Source organism: Haliotis rufescens, unplaced genomic scaffold, assembly GCF_023055435.1.
Source record: "Haliotis rufescens isolate VD_foot unplaced genomic scaffold, xgHalRufe1.0.p SCAF_25, whole genome shotgun sequence".
NCBI lineage: Eukaryota > Metazoa > Mollusca > Gastropoda > Lepetellida > Haliotidae > Haliotis > Haliotis rufescens.
This window is the reverse complement of record NW_025963946.1, coordinates 221602-239286: the sequence shown is the minus strand read 5'-3', so window position 1 is coordinate 239286 and position 17685 is coordinate 221602. Positions and strand designations below refer to the sequence as shown.

At 40.3% G+C, this 17685-nt stretch overlaps 1 protein-coding gene across 2 annotated transcripts; it reads left to right on the top strand.

The window, feature by feature from the left end:
- Positions 1 to 625: 625 nt before the first annotated feature.
- On the top strand, positions 626 to 13984 carry LOC124152622 (D-beta-hydroxybutyrate dehydrogenase-like). 2 transcript variants are annotated; one of them, XM_046525609.2, is made up of 9 exons: positions 626 to 711; positions 2000 to 2161; positions 6231 to 6355; positions 7439 to 7561; positions 9000 to 9103; positions 10567 to 10639; positions 11991 to 12052; positions 12601 to 12654; positions 13556 to 13983. In XM_046525609.2, exons 2-9 carry the CDS (start codon positions 2013 to 2015, stop codon positions 13646 to 13648), a joined length of 783 nt encoding a protein of 260 aa, XP_046381565.2. In that variant the 5' UTR covers positions 626 to 711; positions 2000 to 2012; the 3' UTR covers positions 13649 to 13983. The 2 variants fall into 2 exon arrangements, with proteins under 2 accessions (XP_046381565.2, XP_048258297.1); XM_048402340.1 differs by lacking the exon at positions 626 to 711 and adding an exon at positions 720 to 814 and having other exon boundaries at positions 13556 to 13984.
- The last annotated feature ends 3701 nt before the right edge of the window (positions 13985 to 17685 follow it).

Sequence of the window (17685 nt, the reverse complement as noted above, 5' to 3'; positions counted from 1 at the left end):
ACAAATGAACGAATAAGCGCAAATCAGACAACGAACCCTTTCAACCATCACCGCGAATCTGACGGTTCGTTATCCATGCATTGTTGTCTTCTCAGTCCCGATTTTGGAAAACGAAATAATTTTAGAGTAATTGTGCTTAGCGTTGTATTTTGAACAGCACGGCACCGAACAGAACAAGAAGAGAAGATCACACACCTCTACCTACATGAAACGGGTCTAATAAAGTCTTATGACGTCATTCCCTTATCAATTGGCACCAATGACGACAAGGGTGAGAAGTCATGGCGTATTTATTATAGAAATAGAACTCTCGGTAAATGTGAAAAATATGAACCGATTTAATGAATAAAATAAATAAGATACTTGTGATATTTGTATTGTTTGGTAAATACTTTTCATGAAAAAGTACAAGAAAAAAAGGTTTATTTCTGTGTGGACTTGCCCTTTAAGTGATGATTTTTTACAATGTTTCTTGTATTTAATGACAGAATAACAATGATGTAGCGTACGAGGAAATATATGTAAATACATATGCAAATGTGGGCACGTTTTTACAAGCGAACCGTTAAGTGCGTATATTACCATATAGACCACTTCGTATGCGAGAATGTCGGTCAAAGGTTGCAAAGGTCATGCGCTATCTGGGGAAGGCCTGGTTTGGGTTGAATGTCTTCGGAATAGATACTTGTGAACAGTTGTTTCGCAGACACGGTACGTTAACTTCATTAACTATATATAGCTAAGCGCCCCAATAATAACTTAGAAGAGCCTTCTTCCATGTCAGTAAAATAGGGCGAATTACTCTCGCTGACAGGTACGTTCTTCTTGACACTCAGATAACGCACTGAATGCTAAACGTGTGAAGGTGAGGTGAAATGAATTTAACTCTGCGTTTAAATGATTGCGCTTATATAGCGTCGTGCATACACGCGTGTGTGGCTGTTTGTACTAGTCCGGTCTAATGCCGGTTTTAAAGTGCCGCAGTTTAACATGAATACCCCACTCAGACACAGTCTTTGTTTTATCCTCTGAATGCCGAGCGCCAGGCAGGGTAACAACATGCTTTTAAGGCCTTTGGTATTATGTTGCCGGGGATCGAACCGGCCAGAATATCCACTGGAGGAGGTCCTGAGCGTGTGAAATACTTGTCTGATCTTCGGTACGTGATTTCATTGTTACTGGGACGTTTCGCTATTGCTTCTATCGCTGCCGTTTTGCACGGATTGCGAGGCAGGATAGCTCGCCTGGTCCCATTGTGGTCGAAAGAGGTGCAAATGACAATCGGGTGGTAACAATGAAAATTAGAATGAGGGAGAAATTATTTTTTAAGCAGCAGTAACAAATATTCCAGCGACCAATGAAGATCCGGGGTAGAATTGGTCTTCAGCAACCCATACTTGTCGTTCGAGGCGACGAACGGGATCGGGGGTTAGAGTTAGTTGATGCATGTGATCGTACCCCAATTGCTTGGATCGATGCTCAAGATATCAATAACTGGATTGCCTGGTCCAGACTCGATTATTTACAGATTTCCGTCATTTACATTGTAGCTGGAGTATTGCTGGGTGCGGCAACAAACAAACAGAACATATTTTAGCTATGTCACATGCATTAATCAAGTCAGCGAGTATGACCACCCGATCCCGTTAGTCGCCTCTTACGACAAGCATAGTCGCTTTTTGCTGCAAGCATTGGCTGCTGAAGACCTGTTCTACTCCGGATTTTCACGGGTCGATATTATGAGCAATGTTTCATTCTGTCAGGGTACGATGACACACAACCAATCAAGTAACAGAGCCCGACCACCCGATCGATTCATTTCAAGCCTTGGATAACGGGACTGTTTCAAATCTCATGGCACTGACATATTTTAATGATCCGAACCTCTTACAGGTACCATGATGTTATTCTTTAGCAATCATAGTTAGGTCCGTTGTTCGAAGTTTTAAATAGACCAGCCAAAACGCTCATCAGTAAATGCAGTTTGTTTCGTATTCAGAACTTTGGGCATCATGGAAGGCAAGGTTGCGCTGGTAACCGGGTCTACATCCGGGTTCGGCTTAGGAATAGCCAATCAACTTGCAGGGAAAGGATGTTCAATAATTCTTACTGGACTCGGTAGTCAAGAGTTGATAGACTCCATCGTCAACGACTTTAAAAGGTAAATACTTTATCAATTTTGTTCATATGAATGAGTATTTGGGACGCCAGATGTGGAGGTAAGCATTTAGAAACTTTCTAAAACGTTGATCTTGAAGTTTTGGCTAAAGCTTTGGCCTGTTCATAGTTTTATTTATTCTGAAATGAAAAAGACCCCAACAACATCGTTCTTTTCACTAGTAATGAAAATGTCCGCTTTCAAAACAGGAGCACAGGTGGTCCAGCCGCCAGGCACCGCAATTCAATGGGCAGAGTTGCGCCCCTTAGGTGTGTCAGAAACTTATGATCTTGGGTCCGAATTCTAGATTTACCCTAATTATATTTCTTGGTTGGTCAGCCCTGTTCACTTACTCGTAGGTTTCACCAAAGGTATAAAAGTCACTTTCATATATATAGTCTTTATTCATTATGTATTGTAGGTCACAGGCCCATTATACATTACAGAGTATACAGTGAGAGAGAAACATTATAATACAAAGGTAAATTTTAGGTGAATTACACAAGACGTAGTTTCATTGCTTTGTAAATGAATACGGATAGATTTCGAATGGTTAACATATTATTTGATGCCATTAAAATATTAAACGTATGTATGGAGGGGTACAGGTAAAACTTTTTGGGTATATATTTTCGTCTTAGATGTACATATCGATCACAAATTATTATAAAATGAAATTCATCTTCAATTCGATTTTGATTGCAAGCCAGACACAACCTTTCAGATTTTAACTTTTTTTTTTATACCTCCTAGTCTCAATTCGGAGCTGGTGGGAACAGCATCTAAATTGCGCAAGGGCACATCTATATTCAAAAATTGATAATTCTTTTAAATATGTTTCTAAGCCGAAATTTGTTTTGAATAAACTGTGAAGAGTTGATTTTGAGCTTGATGCCAGTTTTGTTCACAAGAAAATTTTAGACGGAGTATATAAATTCCGACAGAAAGCTTGAGATAGTTATTATAAATTGTTGTTCCCATATGAAACCAAAACCAGTAGAGAATAGGATGTGTTTTACTCTTAATGCCCAGTTAGTTTTACCATTACTGCAGTCTAACAATAATAAGTTATAACATTTCTTTACCAAACGTGATTCAGGCATATTAATTATTTTCCACCAATACTTAACAACACGTTTAAATAGCAAATATGTACGTTGGGCATCTTCCTCATTCTCCTCTAACAACGTGATTTGCGGATAACTGCTTAACACATAAAAATCTCTTACAGGTAAACATTTGTACAACTTCTATTTCTTCGTAATTATGAACACCCCAAACTTCAGAGCCATACAATAGAATTGGGTTGATTTTGGAATCAAAGATTTTAAAAAATAGATCATGACGTAATGGATTTAACATATATAATGATTTTATAATTCCAAACAGAACCTTTTTGCCTGAGTTGATGCACTATTAACATAAGCAGACAACAGTAGTGAACTAGAGAATAATACTCCCAAGTATTTGTAACATGAAACACATTCAAGCTGGTGCTCGTTAAAATACCACTTTTCGACTCTTGATAAATTTCCACCATTTTTAAAAACAACGATTTTAGTTTTTGCTAAGTTTACAGACAGGTGGTATTTATCACCAACTTAAAACATTAATTAGTTTTTGTAGCCCATAGACAGTATCTGCAAAAAGGACGATATCATCAAATAACAGCAAAAATACCTGTATGATATCAGGATGCAGTTGCACCCCTGGCGCACATGAAGATTCTATTTGTTCAGCAAGCCCATTTATAAAAATAGAAAATAAGAAGGGGCTCAACACGCAGCCTTGCCTGAGGCCCGAAGGGCAATCAAAACTTTCAGATAATATGTTATTTGAATTAACACATCCTTTCACACAACTATAGATAGATTCAAGTGCATTGAACATCTTGGGTGAAACTCCCATGGATTTTAATATAAACCATAATTTAGATCTGTTAACAAAGTCGAAAGCTTTTTTGAAGTCCACAAAAAGCACATAGAACTCACCACGCTTTTTTGAAAGGTAGTGTTGAATAATAAAATGAAAATATTATCTGTTGTGCTATATCCTTTTCAAAATTCCGCTTGCGACTCGCAAATTTTGTCGTACGAATTTGCACAAAATACTAATCTTGTATTAAGAACTGATGTATAAAGTTTACTTAAAGTGCTTAAAAGGGAAATACCTCTATTATTATTACGATCAGATTTATCCCCTGACTTATACAAAGGGATTACGATACCTGTACTCCATGATTCAGGGAAATAGAGGATTCAAAAATGACATTATAGAACAATTCCATGTATGGCAACAATATATCGGACGAGGATTTGAAAAATTCTGAAATATGGTTATCTTCCCCTGGAGATTTATAATGTTTTGGTTTATAGATTGCTTCTTGTATCGCTACTTGAGTGAGCGGAGAATCCAGTACACAGGCGGCCGCATCATCAGCATTATAGTCAGTATCAGAATTTTCAGTCTGTCCTGGCAAAACCATTCTGATATATTTACATTGTACCTTTTTTGACGGCTTGGGTGTATATGTCTTTAGCACAGTCCAATACTCTTTTGGGTTATTTATATTAGCGAGTAAAATGTCTCCCTATTAGGTCATTATATGTATTGCGTTGAGTGATATATAAATGTAGTGATTCACTGTTCTTTGATCTTCTAAAACATTTCAGTAGCCTCAGCGTTTCTGATCGATTGAAATCACATTCTGGTTGATCTGATTTTACAGGATAAGTTTTCTTCTTTTTCTTCATGAAGTCCGCAGCCTGGTGAATAGCATCAGTAAAAACTTTAAGAGCTTGATCGATATCGGTCAAGGCAAGAGTGCAACAGTCATTAAGCATAGATGATATATCGGATGATAGGATATTGTCTCTAAATCTTTCAGCCAAATAATTATCCAATAAAAATTTGAAACCTTCCCCGTCTCGGTGGGTATCAGCTGGTGTGGATTTTATAGTCACGTGATTGAAATGTACAACTGGCATATGCGGTGACTCGGTGCGAGATCCGATATTAAAATCTGAGCACGTTGCAAACAAATCACTTGACACAATGACAGAATCTAATACACTCGCTCCTGTTGACGCAAGAAATGTACAGTCACCAACGGACGCATCTGAACCAGCTCGACCATTCACAATATTCATATTTAGAATAGAGCACAGATTAAGTAGTAGTTTCCCATACTTATTAACAGATTTATCAGTTGAACAACGTTTCATCTGTAGACCGTCACATAAGAAATTACAGTTTTCCATTTGTAAAGTTTTCATTTTATCGTCTTCAACGAAATCCTTATCCGTACCAGTACGAGCATTGAAGTCACCCCCAGAACAACAGACACGTCACCAAGTTGTTGCCAAACACCCATAAGAGAATCTTGAAAATTGACATTCCACAATTAATGTATTTCTCATTATACCACGGTGAATTCTCTGGGATGATATATACAGAGCCTAATCGTTGGATATACCAAATCGGTTTTCTTTAAGATTTGGACGGAGACCTAGTGCCCACACTATATCTTCTGGGTACATACACTTTACGATCATTGGTTTTGGTGATTTTCCTGATTTCGTACCAAGTCTATGTGCAGAGATTAGATTAGATTACTTTCATATCAAAATTTCAATGTTTTCAGTAACTAATAAATTTGCCATTTAAGAAAAACAACCTATTCGACAGGTCCTGTCTTCGATCTTTGTTGTTTTCCGCGTTTTGTTTGTATGCTGTTGAACTAAAACTCCACATGTTTTATAGCACATGCGTATAACTACCCGAGGAATGTTCGGGCTCGGGAATATCGTTGATCGTGTGACCGCGTACCCTGACGGCGTGGATCGGTGATCAACCACTGAAGTCTGTCCTAGACTCCATTATTTGCAGGCCGCCGTCATATAGATGGATACATGCATACATACTACTCACAAGAAGTAAAGGAACACCCGATCATTTCATATTACTACAGTTAATCTATCCTTACATGATATATTGACTACAGTAAAATGAAAGAATTGGGTGGTCCTTAACTTCTTTGGAGTGGTATATCTAAAGGATGGATCTCTTTCAGCAAGTACAACAGCAGAGTAGACTTTGTCCCAGTCGACCTGAGGAACGCAGAGTCCGTGCAGGGATTCTGTGATCACGTGACCACGATATACCCGGATGGGGTGGACATACTTGTGAATAACGCAGGTAAAGCTTTCTTCTTCTGTTTGTCAAGGAATAATCAGGAGAATTTTGTGAATCGGTGTTTTTTTATTGATAGTTTCTTAATCAGTTACTCTTGTGAATGTGACATTACCACGCTGCACACTACAGGGTCATCAATCGCAGTGAGGGTGCGATGTTTTGTCTCCTGTTGACGGGCACGCGCACGCAATATTCCAGCTGTGTGATGGCGGCCTGTAGGATTGTTTGTTTGTATATTTGTTTGTTTGTTGTTTAACGCCACACTCAGCAATATTACAGCTTTATGACGGCGGTCAGTAAATAATAGAGTCTGGACCAGACAATCCAGTGATTGACATCAGGAGCATCGATCTACGCAATGGGAATACGATGACATTCATCAACCATGTCAGCGAGTCTGGCCGACCGACCCCGTTAGTCGCCTCTTACGGCAAACATAGTCGCCTCTTACGGCAAGCATGGGTTGCTGAAGACCTATTTTAAGCCGGTCTTTACGGGTGCCGTTACCATGTTTTTGTGTATGCAAGGATCCGGCTTTGAGTAGGGATTCAGCACAATTGCTGATCATACAAAGGGGATCGGGTGGTCAGGTAGGGTAACTTGGTAGGGTGAGTGCCAGCGTATTCCGACGGCGTCGCTCATAATATCAATCATTAGTTCTTTTGGCCCAGGCTCGATTACTTACAGGTCGGCGTGAATAGCTTGAACATTGATGCCCGCGGTGTAACTCAACAAGCAAACATTCTCTGCAGGAAACACATTCTGAAAGAAAAACTTGTATATGGTTGATCAATATATGTTATCTCACATCGTATGTAACAATACAAAATTGCAGTACTGACTGCATATCAGCTGTATGTATCAACGGGTGATTAAGGAAGGTAGGGAATAAAAGTGCTGATAATGAAGAACATGGTGTTTCCTTAAACATTGTTCAGGGACGGCGGGGTAGCCTGGTGGTCAAAGAGTTCACTCATCACGCCGAACACCTGGGTTCGATTCCCCACTTGGGTACAAAATGTGAAGCACATTTCTGGTGTCCCCATTTTCTGTTTTAATATCCCAAATTATATTGTTATATTCCAGGAACAATCTACAACGCGCCGGTAGAAGAGGTGCCTCTCGGCAAGTGGAATGACGTCATGGCAGTGTCTGTGACGTCACCCTTCCTCCTCATCAAACACTTCCTACCTGGGATGAAGAAAAAAGGTGAATGTTGTCCAGTATAAGAAAATGTTCTATATTTGCGCATGACATTTCATCTATTCACTGATGAAAAGGTAACATTGTTGAAAAAAGGTTTTACTTACTCCTGCCTTATTGTAATAATCCTAACAGTTGATGGATTGTTATTCGACATGTGGAATTAAAGATGTTAGGTTTCCTACAAATCTTGTAAATTAAGCGTATAAGACGTTTTTCTCTCCGAAGTAATTTTGTCAGTCAGTTCTCGGAAATAAAGATATGCGGCAGTGAATATATTGTTAGCGCAGCTCTCTAAATGAGGGGGGTAACGAATGTGTTTTGCCAGAGACCATCGGTATATTGTTTCTGGTCGGAGCACCTTAGCCATTAACAATTATCAGGAAAACACATTTAAAGTAATTTTATATCTACTGCCCAAAACTGAGTGAATGATTTGGTTGTGTTTAACGTCCTTTTGAACAGTATTCCATTTATATCACGGCGTGTCAGTTTAATGTTGAAAAGCCCGAAGTGATGCAGGTCTTAGATGTTTACCGCCTTGGTGAAACCCACGAGCACAGATTACATCCCTTATAACAATATAAGGCAGTCAATTGATAATTGATGATATGTTTTATAAAATGGTTATAGTTTAATGGTAAGCGTGTTTGCTTCACAGACTGAACGTCTGAAGTCGAACCCTGGCATGAATCACATCTTTTGTGTCTGTTACAATAGGCAGGCTAGAAACGTTGAATGCGGAACAGAAATACAACATTGAATATAACAATCCCTGATGGTGAGGTGAGGTGAAACGAGGTTTAACGTCGCGTCCAAGATTATTGCACTTATATAGCGACGTGCATGTACATGTACGTGTGTGTGTTTGTGTGGCTGCTTGTACTAGTCCGGACTGATGCCGATTTATAGTGCTAGCTCACTGAGATACCATGCCGCAGTTTAACATGAATACCCCACTCAGTCACAGTATACTAACTCCGAGCCGACCAGTCCTTGTTTTAGCCCCTTAGTGCCGAGCGCCAGACAGGGTAACAACAAATACCATCTTTTAACGTCTTTTGGTATGACGCGGTCGGGGATCGAACCCCGGACCTTCCGCTCTCCGGGCGGACGCTCTACCACTAAACAATCCCTGAACTAATACCATGTTGATGAATGTTCATCAGTGTCATCACTAACTCTCAACCTATCCATTTACTAGTATTATCTAATCATTTTCAAATTTGATTGCGTTTTCCTAAGCAATACTTTGTCAACATGTTGCAACGGTTGTTTCCAACAGAATGTTGCACATTATAACGCTGTTGCTTCCGGGTAATGACTGATGTCCATGCGTAGCAGTCAAATCCGTGGTAACTGGAAACTTTCTCTCTCTAAAGATTCAACGAAAAGGTATTTTGTAATTGTGTCTGTATCTATTATCGATCCCGTGATGTTGCAGGTTGGGGACGTATCATCAACATGTCGTCACAGATGGGTGTCGTCAGTCTGGCTGGTCGTTCAGCGTATTGCGCTTCGAGATCGGGTCTAATTGGCCTTTCACGGGTAATTTCGGGTTTTATCATCGCCTTTCATATTCAATGGCATCGATTTATCATTATTTTGAAATTGGGTAATTCATTACCGGGTTTACATACAATCACATTCAACGGTTTGTCACGTTACTTTTTTTTCAGGAACATTTTGTACAACATTTCACCGCGTGGTAAATACGCGCACCTTAATATTTCAGATAGAGAATTTAGGTTTATATCGACGAATGCACGGGACAACTATGCTTATCGTAAGAGGCGACTAACGGAATGGGGTGGTCAGGCTCGTTAACTTGGTTGATGTATGTCATCGTATCCCAGCTGCGTGGATCGATGCTCAGGACTGATTGTCTGGTCAGACTCGATTATTTACAGACTGCCTTCATGTAGCTGGACTGAGAGGTGCGCTAAACAACAAACAAACATTCAAAGAACCCCAGCACCTGCGGATATCTTTGCTGAACCGTGAGCCGGCTCTGCGAGATGCACGTGAAATGTGTCACCGAGCCTTTTGCACATGCATCTCGATCTTTGACTACTCGGGTTATGAAATGCATGGGGTTTTTTCGTTTAACGCCGAACTCAGTAATATTCCAGCTGTCTGACGGAGGGTGAGCTTGGTTCAGTTATTGTAGTATGTAACGGTTGTCAACTTGTGTGGGAGGGAAGTGGCGGGGTAAAGGTCTCAGATGGTATCACTCATGCACATAAGCCACAATAATCTACAGACTGGTCATGAGTTCGAATCCTCGATTTTGTCCATTTGACCCAGCCCCATCCCTCCACAAAGTGGGCCAGGGGGATAGTTTGGCTTCAACGCGGACACGTTTCTCGGAAACACTGAAAATGGCATTTTGAATACATCATTAAGTTATGAATATGTTATGAAACCCGCCATCGAGAATCTATATGTGCTAGAGTTTATTACCCTTACTTCTAATTATCCCCTACCAATAGTATATAGTCTGTTTACAATTTGAGGTATACAAGGGGCATGTGGATAACGCCAGCAACATGTTATCCATGTTATCCAGTGCTTATGACTTTCACCAAATGTCTCCGACCGGCGTCAGTTTGTGCCTACTACGCTTACTCGCCATACAACCGCACCCGTGAAGACCCGGGGTCGAGTAGGTCTTCAGCAACCCATGCTTGCTGTAAAAGGCGACTATGCTTGTCGTAAAAGGCGACTAATTGGATCGGGTGGTCAGGCTCGCTGATTTGGTTGATGCATGTCATTGTATCCCAATTGCGTAGATCGATACTCATGATGTCAATCACTGGATTGTCTGGTCCAGACTGGATTATTCAGAGACCGCCGTCATATAGCTAGAATATGGCTGAGTGCGGCGTTACACAACACACAAACAAAGTTTTGGCCTACTACCCTTACTGGTTATACAACCGTCTTATTCTACGAGCGGCTTTAAACCCATACTTCACTCACTCACCCACATGTACTGACTGTGTTGATAGTGCGTGGCCCTGGAAGCAGCACCTTATGGAATTACGTGCAACGCCATCTGTCCTGGCTTTGCCAACGCGCCCAGTAAGTATCGACGAGGTGATGATGATGATGACGACGAATGAGTGAGTTGGCTTGTTTGACGCTTTTCGCAATATTCAAACAATATCATGGCGGGGGACACCGGAAATGGGTTTCACACATAGTAGCCATGTGTGGAATCAAACCCGGAACTTCAGCATGACGACCGAACACTTTAATCACTAGGCTACCCAACCGCCACAATGATGATGATGATGATGATATTTTCGATACGTATTGATCATACTCAAACATGTATACGTGATACATTTCCTTGTTAGTTGACATATAGTATCATAAACCAGATAAAGTAATTAATAATCCCTTGAAGAACTTTGGGTGAACTAATTCTGATCTGTGTAGATTAGATTAGAGGTTTCCTTGGACATGCATTGGGCAAAGATATTTTTTATTTATACTTTTCCTTGCTGTTTGGTCCTGGTCCGATATGATGGTCAGTCCGGAGCTGTTTCTGACAAATTAGAATTGAGGGTATCTCAGTAGTTACTTTTTGACCAACCCGTGAAGATCCGGGGTCGAGTAGGTCTTCAGCAACCCTTGCTTGCCGTAAAAGGCGACTATGCTTGTCGTAAAAGGCGACTAACGGGATCGGGTGGTCAGGCTCGCTGACTTGGTTGATGCATGTCATCGTATCCCAATTGCATGGATCGATGCTCATGATGTCAATCACTGGATTGGCTGGTCCAGACTCGATTACTTACAGACCGCTGTCATATAGCTGTAATATTGCTGAGTGTGGCGTTAAACAACAAACAAATAAACCCAAACTTGTTGTCCACTCCCCATGTTAAATGTAAATTTGCACTGTGTGTATATTGTTGCAATGTGAACGTTTATGTCATCGTAAGAGGATGATCTAATTAATATTTGTTCTTTTGCCAACACCAAACAAATTGTCAACAGTTGCCTACTTTTATTCGTATATACAAAGTTGAGCGGACGGTGTTTTCTTTTGGTTTCAAGGAGTCAAAACTTTGTGTACAGATTAAATCAAACACATGTTGCTTCACGCGAAAACTTTCGGTGAAGTAACTCTCTTCTCATTCAACTTTGATTAGAAAAGAATGTGTTTTCGTGAGTCGTGAACAGACTGGCGTATATGTGTGCCTTACACAATGTACATACTTTATTTCCACACCAACGATGCTCTTCATGTGAACGCATAATAAATTTACATATACGCACGTTTGTATTGTCACACATGTGTAAAATTACTTAACGTGAGTAAATGTTGTGCATGTGAACGGGGTATAAGACGCAAGACACCATTTCTCCTCAACAGCATCTGAATAATGGAATACCATTTATCGTATGTATATTTGGTTTGTTTCAGTGAGCCACGGACTTATAAGGGATTACGCTCACAAGAATAATCTCACGTTTGATGAAGCAATGGTATGTCTTAACACTTAGCCATCGAGCAATGTTATAAGTGCTGCTTAATCCAATAACGTGGCTGATATTACCGTTCCACTCTTCAATTCTTTTAGCGTAACAATATTTTTTCCATTAAAAAATCCTCATAGCAGATGGGACCGTATCCGTGGTCTAGTGATAGAGCGTCCGCCCGGAGCTCGATCCCCGGTCGCGTCATACCAAAAGACGATAAAAGATGGTACTTGTTGTTACCCTGTCTGGCGTTCGGCATTAAGGTGCTAAAACAAGGACTGGTCGGCTCGGAGTCAGTATACTGTGTCTGAGTGGGGTTGAACTGCAGTATGGTACCAAAGTGGGCTAGCACTATAAATTCGCAATAGTTCGTACTAGGATAAGCAGCCACACGCACAAACGTCCATGCACGTCGCTATATAAGTGCAACAATCTTGAACGCGACGTTAACCCCCATTTCACCCCACCTCACCTCATAGCGGACGGAACTTTTGATAGGTTTAACTTTGTCGATATTTAAAATAACTGAAATTGTGAATATGTTACTGTTACAGCAAGTGTTTGTGGAGAAGAACAACCCGACCAAGAAAGCAGTGGAAATTACTGAGGTACTTCTTTTTTCTCCCGTGGCGGACTGGGATTGTGTTTGGAGAATAGATTTCAGCTGCAGCTTCAAAACCAGATATGTTCAAATTAAAACTATGAGCCTAAATATTGTTTCGTCAAAAACTCAATGCAACAATGACATTTTTAAGGCAGGCAATATCATTTTTTTACAGTCTGAAGCATAAATAATTATTTAAAGAATTTTCTTGATCAATTTTTTTTTCGATAACCCCCCCCCCCCCCTCTCCCCCAAATAGCAAATAGTCGGTACCTTTTGAAAACGGGCTCGTCGAAAATGAAAGCGGGAAAAGGATCGCGTTGTCGAGTTAGTTTTGGCCAAACCCAAAGACCAAAAACCTAATACATATACCTTTTGGGGGCTTAAGATTATAACCACGCTTCTTAAACCGGTGACTGAAAGCGGTTTGGTAGAAACTGTAGCCGTTAATATGAACAAGCAATTTGAGAATGACATATCAACAGTTAAGGGGAGACAACCTAACCAGGCTTTACGGGGTGCAAATCAGTTAACATCGGAATACTGTAGTGTAAGGGAGGTAACTGATAAAACCTGTTTGCGCTATTAATTATTAGAAAGTCTCTTTTTTCTTAACATGAACTTTGCAAATATACCGAGTATATTAAATCAAATACATTTTTATCAATTGTTTGAGTGATTCTTTCAGCTTGAGTGTTGGTGTGTCTGTTCATTTTTTACCATACGCATCACTATTCCAGCGGTGGTCTGTAAAGTATTGAGTCTTTGGCAGACAAACCAGTGATTGACATCATGAGCAACGCCATAGTCGCCGGGATGCGATGGTCAGTTGTGTCGCCTCTTACAAGCTTTTATAATCTTAAAATTACGATTATGATTAGATCGCTCTCCGGGTTTTCTTTCAGATTTGTGGTCTTGTGGAGTTCCTCTGCTCCTCTTCGGCTTGCAATATGACCGGTGCACCCATCCTCGTTGATGCAGGGTTTACGTCACAGTGACAGTGACAGCGATGGCGCGAAACTTCGTCACATTCATCAGCGATGAATAATTTTCAGTTATGACAAACGGTGATGATAATCTTGTTATGAATAACAAGTGTGTTTCAATTATCAATACATCCGCTATAAAAAATGTGTTTTGACTTTTACTCCAGGTGCACCTACAAACAGAAGACTTAATAAAGAGTAAATGAGTGAGTGAGTGAGTGAGTGGGGTTAAATGACGAATATATATGGCTTTCATCTTTCATTAAGTGAGACGACTTCAGACTCCTGAAAACACCTTGCCGAGGAATCGAGCAGATAGATGAGAATTCGATCCACAGAAAGCTGATTTCCTTCACTTTGGGATGTTTAGGAAGAAAATCTGTTTTCGCAATATGCTTGGTCCGGTAACATCACAGAAAATGAATCTTCCCGAAACTTTATCATTCTTGTAAAATGAAATTCCACAGCAAGACCCTGCACAAATCTGAAAACATTGCAAAACCTACCTCTGTTGTACACACTATTACACCTTTGGACATTGTCCAATACTCTCAACAAATAGATGTTTTACCAATTGATCTGATATGAGCAAATACAAGTAATCTACAAGATCTATCTCTCTGCAAATAATCTAACTTTCTTGTCGCCATCATAGATATTTAATGTATCATTCTTGCTTCCTGGAAAACTTCATTACCTGACCGGGGAGGTCGGGTAGCCTAGTGGTTAAAGCGTTCGCTCGTCACGCCGAAGACCTGGATTCGATTCCCGACATGGGTACAATGTGTGAAGCCCATTTCTGGTGTCCCCCGCCGTGATATTGCTGGAATATTGCTAAAAGCGGCGTAAAACCATACTCACTCACTCACTCACTCATTACCTGACCACTGGATATCCGTCCTCCGATGGACATTTACTCCATACACAACTATAGTTGCAAGCACATGATTATATTCCTGAGACCATGTTCAAAAGCTTAAGATCACCGCCTAGACAAAAGGTCAGCTGAAATATTTGATCAAGAATAACTACATGATCTAATTCTCTGGCTTCATCAATGATTTCTGTAAGTGCATTTGAAACATTCCTGTACGTTTCCTTGCCTGAAAACACAGCTAGACCGTAATTATCATTTACAGATGGACAGTTTTCCTCCTCAAGTATGGTTAACCCCAGGGTTTCGTCACCTGCAAAGTTAAGTACCATCTCCAGGTAGTTTAACATGCAGATGTTTACTTTCAAGAAGCTTCTCTCTTGCTCCTGTTGTCAAAATGTGTGAAGCACATTTACCTCATCTTTCTTTCAGGGATTGAAGTACACCAAAACTAGGATCTTGATCCGGAGTGGAGGGCTTGGACGGGTAACTCGGGTAACCGGGTCGGTTGGGTACTGAGTAGGACCCGGGTACCCACAGGACTACCCGGACCCGTGGTTAGTCACGTGATATATTTTTAATGACAAAGATTATCTAGAACTCTATGAACTATGAAGTCACAAATGTTCGCATTTCTTTCTGACTATGCACCCATTCCTTCTGACTTTTCATATCTTTGAATAAAGACATAACTTGAGTCAACTTCAGTGTCTGCAATACCAGATTGTTGAAAACATGCATCTAAATACGCTTTGCCAGTGCTATGGTAAAAAAATGCCCAATCGGACATTTTGTACCTATCTCTTGAGACCTACAGAGGGTACCCGGGTAGGGTCGGTTAATAGGGGGTGGGTACCCGGGTAGTAAATTCGTACCCATCCCAGCCCAACTGGAGTGTTAACTCTTTTGAAAGTATCATTGTATTATTTTATCTTTTGAGACAAAATATGTGACCTTGGCAAAAACAGCATTGTCATTGACAACTCATGAAATCCTTTGTTTGAAATGTTTTGCGTATCTTTGACATGTAAAGGTCTATCTAAATTGGTGTCCATATTTTCTTTATCACTGGTTACTGTGTTTTCAGTTGAATAAGCTAAACACTTTTGGCCATCTGTCCTTTGTGCCTGTACTAATGATGGGTCGAGTTCATAAATGTTCATGAAAGTCAAGGCCTTCTGCCAGCACGTGTTTTCGTTTGTAATGTTGTTATCTAGGCAAATTGTTTTCGTTGGGCAACACTTTCAGTATATGATACTTGTTCCCCTCCATATTTGGAGGCTTTGTAGACAACTTTCGATTTTTTTTCTAAGAGCCGTAAATTTAGATTGCAGCCTTTCTGATCACTATTTAAATTTGCGAAAATACTCCTTTTTTAAAGTTTCTCTCCATTTCCAATTTAGAAAACATTGATGGCAACCAGTGTTCAGAAACAACAACTTTGACATAATCGAATTCATTTTCCCAGGTCAGAAGAAGGTGTTTAAATTGCTTTTTCCCCTCACTCGTAGTCTTATCATGCTTTGATACACGTTTCTTTAAGTAAGATTGTAGGACAGGTGATACCTTGCCAAACAAAACAAATGAGCTATCAAGATGGTGTTTGTTGCAGACGAAACCAATGACTCCGAAGCAGGTTCCAAATACTGCAGTGACCCTCCTGTTTGATTTAAAACTTTTCATAAAACACAATGACATTCAGGTGAAACGTGATTTTGAGAATACGTTAGAATATTCATGTGATTTAGCACACAGTGACACCTAACACAACTTATTCTGTCGGGTAAATTAGGTGTATTGGATCCCAAACAGGTACTGGTACAAAACAAATTACAGAAGGGAGATTGATATTGTTCATTTCTTTACAAATCTAAAACACCAGACATATAAAAAACCGATACGAACATCTCACAATTAATGAGATTAAATTAGCTTATTTCAGATTGTATTAGCCTAAAATAAACATAGGCTGGTCTTGAAATCAAATTAGGTTTAAGCATCGAATGATACTCCGAGCAGACTTGTGATATATGACCTGATGTTTTCTTAGTCTTAAAAATCATAGTAATATGTTAAAAATGTGTGTGATAAATCAACCGATATTAACGAGTGAGTGATCATATGTTGAAATATTCGAGGTGATAGTATTCACACCAGTTATCATAGTTATCTTGACAGAATTCCAGTTTCTGGTTAACACGATGATAGCGTATTAAAAATATATTGTTTAAAAAAAATGAGTTACTTGATGTGGTTGTTTCAAAACAAACACGGTCGTGAAGATCCGGGATAGAACAGATCTTCAGCAACCCATGCTTGCCGTGAAAAGGCGACTATGCTTGTCGTAAGTGGCGACTAACGGGATAGGGTGGTCAGACTCGCTGACTTGGTTGATGCATGTCATCGATCCCAATTTCGCGGATCAATGCTCAGGTTATTAATCACTGGATTGTCTGGTCCAGACTCGATTATTGACAGAATATTGCTGAATGCGGCGTTATAACATCAAACAAACCAACCAACCAACCAAAACAAGGACACGTGAACTCATATAAGGTACACAAAACGAGAGATGCCTCCCGCAACGGGAATTACCTCCATTCTCGAAATTATCCCCCACCACACACACACACAATTATTATTATCAACGCTTCCCAACATGCACATTATCATCTTGATTATCAGTAAGACGTATGTCGTTACAAAATGTGCAATTACGACAGGCAAATGTCCTTTACGGCCACTGATTCTTCGTTTAGAATTGGGCACGGGTGGCCCAGTCGTCTAAGGCGCCGCGATTCGCTGTGCAGAGTTGCGTCCCTTGGGCACGCCAGAAACCTATGATTGTGGGTTCGAATCCCGGTTCGCCCCGATTATGTTTCTAGGTTTGACAGCACCATACCCGTGCTCGTGGAATAATGTTAAAAGTGGCGTTAAATCCAACTCACTCACTCTTCGTTTAGAATGAGTGAGTGAATGTTGTTTTACGCTGCTATCATTACATGTATTCCGTGGTGGTATGTAAATAACCAGGCTACGATACGACAAACGACGATTCACTGCCAGGTCACATGTTGTATTGGAACCTCCCGAGAACCTGTCCCAATTACACTACTCACCAACTCCACCCCTGCACAGGGTCGCTGCAATCTACTGTTCGGCTTACGTCATTGCA

Coding starts and splice junctions, on each gene's coding strand:
- LOC124152622 (XM_048402340.1), top strand. CDS start 2,013: ATGGAAGGCAAGGTTGCGCTGGTAACCGGGTCTACATCCGGGTTCGGC. Junction 9,104..10,566: donor GTCTAATTGGCCTTTCACGG/GTAATTTCGGGT, acceptor CTGTGTTGATAG/TGCGTGGCCCTGGAAGCAGC. Junction 10,640..11,990: donor TGGCTTTGCCAACGCGCCCA/GTAAGTATCGAC, acceptor GGTTTGTTTCAG/TGAGCCACGGACTTATAAGG.